Source organism: Leptomonas pyrrhocoris, assembly GCF_001293395.1.
Source record: "Leptomonas pyrrhocoris isolate H10 chromosome Unknown, whole genome shotgun sequence".
Classification (NCBI taxonomy): domain Eukaryota; phylum Euglenozoa; class Kinetoplastea; order Trypanosomatida; family Trypanosomatidae; genus Leptomonas; species Leptomonas pyrrhocoris.
Genome location: NW_015438357.1, coordinates 2876513 through 2879834, shown reverse-complemented (window position 1 = coordinate 2879834; position 3322 = coordinate 2876513). Strand labels below are relative to the sequence as shown.

The 3322-nt window shown below is 59.3% G+C and overlaps 2 protein-coding genes across 2 annotated transcripts; both read right to left on the bottom strand.

Annotated features, from left to right (window-relative positions):
- Positions 1 to 88: 88 nt before the first annotated feature.
- ABB37_00946 (putative target of rapamycin (TOR) kinase 1) lies at positions 89 to 1534 on the bottom strand (the record flags this gene model as incomplete). The annotated part of the gene is made up of 1 exon (XM_015797340.1): positions 89 to 1534. One exon carries the CDS (start codon positions 1532 to 1534, stop codon positions 89 to 91), a length of 1446 nt encoding a protein of 481 aa, XP_015665348.1.
- Positions 1535 to 1731: 197 nt separating this feature from the next.
- ABB37_00945 (putative trans-sialidase) lies at positions 1732 to 2763 on the bottom strand (the record flags this gene model as incomplete). Its single annotated transcript, XM_015797339.1, has 1 exon — positions 1732 to 2763. The coding sequence occupies one exon, from the start codon at positions 2761 to 2763 to the stop codon at positions 1732 to 1734; it is 1032 nt and encodes a 343-aa protein (XP_015665347.1).
- Positions 2764 to 3322: the final 559 nt, after the last annotated feature.

The following is a 3322-nucleotide window of genomic DNA, read 5'->3' as shown; positions in this document are numbered from 1 at the left end:
ACATGAGAATTACATAAATTTATCTTTCTTGGTTTTACAACACACTGTGAATATCAATAGTTAAATAAATGCAACGAAAACAAACTATTCAACAGACTCTACGAAGTGGGTAGCCCGCCTTACGCTTCCCCGCTCCCCTTCGCAAGTCAAGCCCCTTCGCCCAGTCGTGTATCTCAAAAGGGCGGCCACGCGATAAACCATCGGCGGGGTTATCCTCGGAGCGCACGTACTCGAAGGACGGTATCCACCCACGCGCGTCCACCAGCGCGTAGATGGCGCGTAACTCCGAAGCCAGCGCCCACGACTTTGTGTGAGCTTTTCGGGCCGAAAACAGAAAAGATGTATTGTCGACATGGATGTGCACGCGGCGGTGAATCTTAGCCGCGAAAGCTGTGAGCGCCAAACGAACAGCGCGGGCCTCTGCCTCCATGATCATAACAGGGGGTGTGTGCCAGCGACCTCCTGCAACGAAAACGCGTCCTGCCGGGGATATGAAGACAGCCCCCCATCCGCTGAGGGAGGCGTCCGTGACCAGAACCGGACACTCTGACTGCACGCATGCAACCACACTCCGTGCCCGGTTTTCCTGCACGATGGCGAGGAACTCCGAAGCCTCCGTGAAAACAGACGGGGACATCTCCACCACCGACGAAGCGCCCAGGAGGCCCTTATTCAGCGCTGACAACGTGCGCCGAACAAATTTCAGGAGAAAGTAATATTGAACCAAACGAATGTTCAGTACCGCCGCTGCATAGATAAGCTTAGATGCAAGAACCTCCAACTCGGCGACGGTTATCCGCGATCGTACCGCTACGGACGCGATTTTCCCCAGAAACTTTGCCCCCAACTTGACCGTATTGGTGTCGTGTGAGAAGTTGACACCCAAAAACTCGTAATTGGTGGCGCACTTCTCGACCTCGCCAAAAGCAGCGCCACAGTTCGCAGCACACACCAGAACCTGCTGTTGAGCAACTTCAACTTCGGCCCTCTTCCCGGACAAACGAATGTTGTCGATCCAAACATCGACACTCACACCCGTGGGGACGGCCAAACTACGTTTGACGTAGCGCGGATGGGCGGCGAGCGTCGAAGTGACGATCTGCAGAAGCCCAGGACTGGCTTTGTAGCCCATGGGCAGACGGGTCAACTGAACCAAAGTGCCGTCCTGCAAATGGCACCGGAAGTTCCTGCGAGTGTGCTCGGGGAGCGAAACCTGGAAGAACGAGGCCTTGAGATCCATGACGGTGGCACACTCGTCATGAACGCTGGACATATACTCGCTGATGTGGCGTAAGTCGTCCAGCTGCGTCTCGTAAAGGTCCTGCTCGTTCTTCTCCCGCGGCCAGGCGATCCACCGTCGGCGCTTGCCTGAGGGCTTCTCCTCCACCACCGAGAAGGGGTGGATCCAACCACGCGTATCCGCATCGGGTGCCTTCTCGATGATGCGCGCTTCCAGCGGGCGCGTAGCGTCGTCCATCGGCACCGTCCATCGCGACGGTCTTGAGTCGCGCGGCTCCTCCGAGAGCAAGGCCATCAGGGCGTCAAAACGCTTGCGAACACGGTGACGTATTCTGTCCCTCAATGGACCGACGTCCAAAGGCGAGACCCCAACTTGTTGCAAGGGCAGAGCCGCCACCTCGGCTGGCCCTGCCACGGCTGTCTTGTGAGAGCGACGTGTGATCGTCGCTAGCAAGCGAAAATCAGGTAGCACCTCCGGCAGGTGCCACGGACTCACATCAACCAGACCAAATCCGATATCCCCGTTAGCCAGGCCGTTGTCGGGCCCAGATAGCTGACGGAGGTCGACGGCATGTCGAAGATGTTTGCATGCTTCATCAGCCGGGGTACCAGAAATGGGTCCAGATTCAGCTCCGCGACCAGGCTCGCTGCGTGCTGTGCGGCCCCTCGTTTGATCGAGTGCGCAGACGCACTCAGAGGCTTGAGGCGCTTCGTCACCTCTGCCGTCGTCAGGGCCGTCAGTTGGGGGCCCGGAATGGCCTTCAGCAATGCTATGATTGCCGCTGCATCGTCGCCGCTGATCAACACATAACGCGACGCTCGATTCGGGTCCATCTGGCTGGACTTGGGCCCGGCGGCCCAGTCCAAGAGAACTGTCCCATCGTCCCTGATGGTGAAGCTCTCCTTCGTCAAGGTCCGAATGTCGGACCACCTGCTGTCCGTAATCCAGCAAAGACGGAAGACGGTGCGGTCTTCCCAGGACGGGAGCGCCTGGAACAAGCGCTCGAATTCCTCCTTCTCCAACGGTCTCGCCTGCTTGCGCTCGGTCTGCGCTGCCATGCGCGTCAACCCCAGAGTCACCACGTCGAGAGGTGTTCGCTGGTCCCTCAGCATGCCGCGCAACTGGCGGGCATACTGGACGAGCGTCGTCGGTTTGAGGTCGACGCGAGCGCCCAAAAACGCTACGGCGCTCAGCTCGTCGGTGGGCTTCCCGTACTCCAGGCAAAAGCGGATAAACTGTCCCGCGAGGCTGAGGCGGGACTGCCAGGTCGACTCGGCGTATATGCGCTGCGCGTAGGTGTTCGCCGTCGTCAGGAACGTGCTCCACGCGGGCGGGTCCGTCGCCGTCTCCTCGTACACAAGCCGGGAGTCGTTGGCGCCGAATAGAGGGGCGCGAAGGTTTCTTTCCGCAATCACGAACGTGGAGTTGATTAGCGGCGTGCGAGTGGTGACAACTCGCGGCAGGAAGCCGGAGGCTGGCGGACATGGCCGATGAGCCTCGTCGGTCGGAAGAGAGCGCCTCATGGACGGGATAGGTGGCGCCTGGTATGTCGCAGGAGCTGCGATCCGACGTGAGACTCTCCACGGACGGTTTAGCAGCTCCTCGCTGTTGGGAGACCTCGAGCCTATCGGGATCCGCTCGCCGGACCTCCAAGGCAGGATCTCTCCCATTGCCCTGCTGCAGCTTACGCGCCTCCTGTTGGGCCACGAGAAGGCGCTTGCGGAAAACACCGCAACGGGTAGGGACCTCATCTGGTTGCTGCCTCACTTGCGTGGGGTCCCTTTCCGTTTTTTTGGTCGCTGAGTTTCTTGCGACACTCAGTCGACACATGCCCTGCTATGCCACAATAGTAGCATCGAATGCCGGGGCCGGCAGTGCGCGAGGGCGTGCGCGAACGAACTCGCGGACGCTGCGCCAAAGAACCAAAACGAACCGTCAAGGGATCAGCAGGATTCAAGAACCTGCCGAACTGGGAGTAGAAGTCCTGTGGACTTGTTCCCGGGTGTTTGCTGTACAGGTCCGCGACCCGCAGAGCAAACAGAAGCGCTTCGCCTTCGGCAAAGTCCAACTCATCCGGCTCGA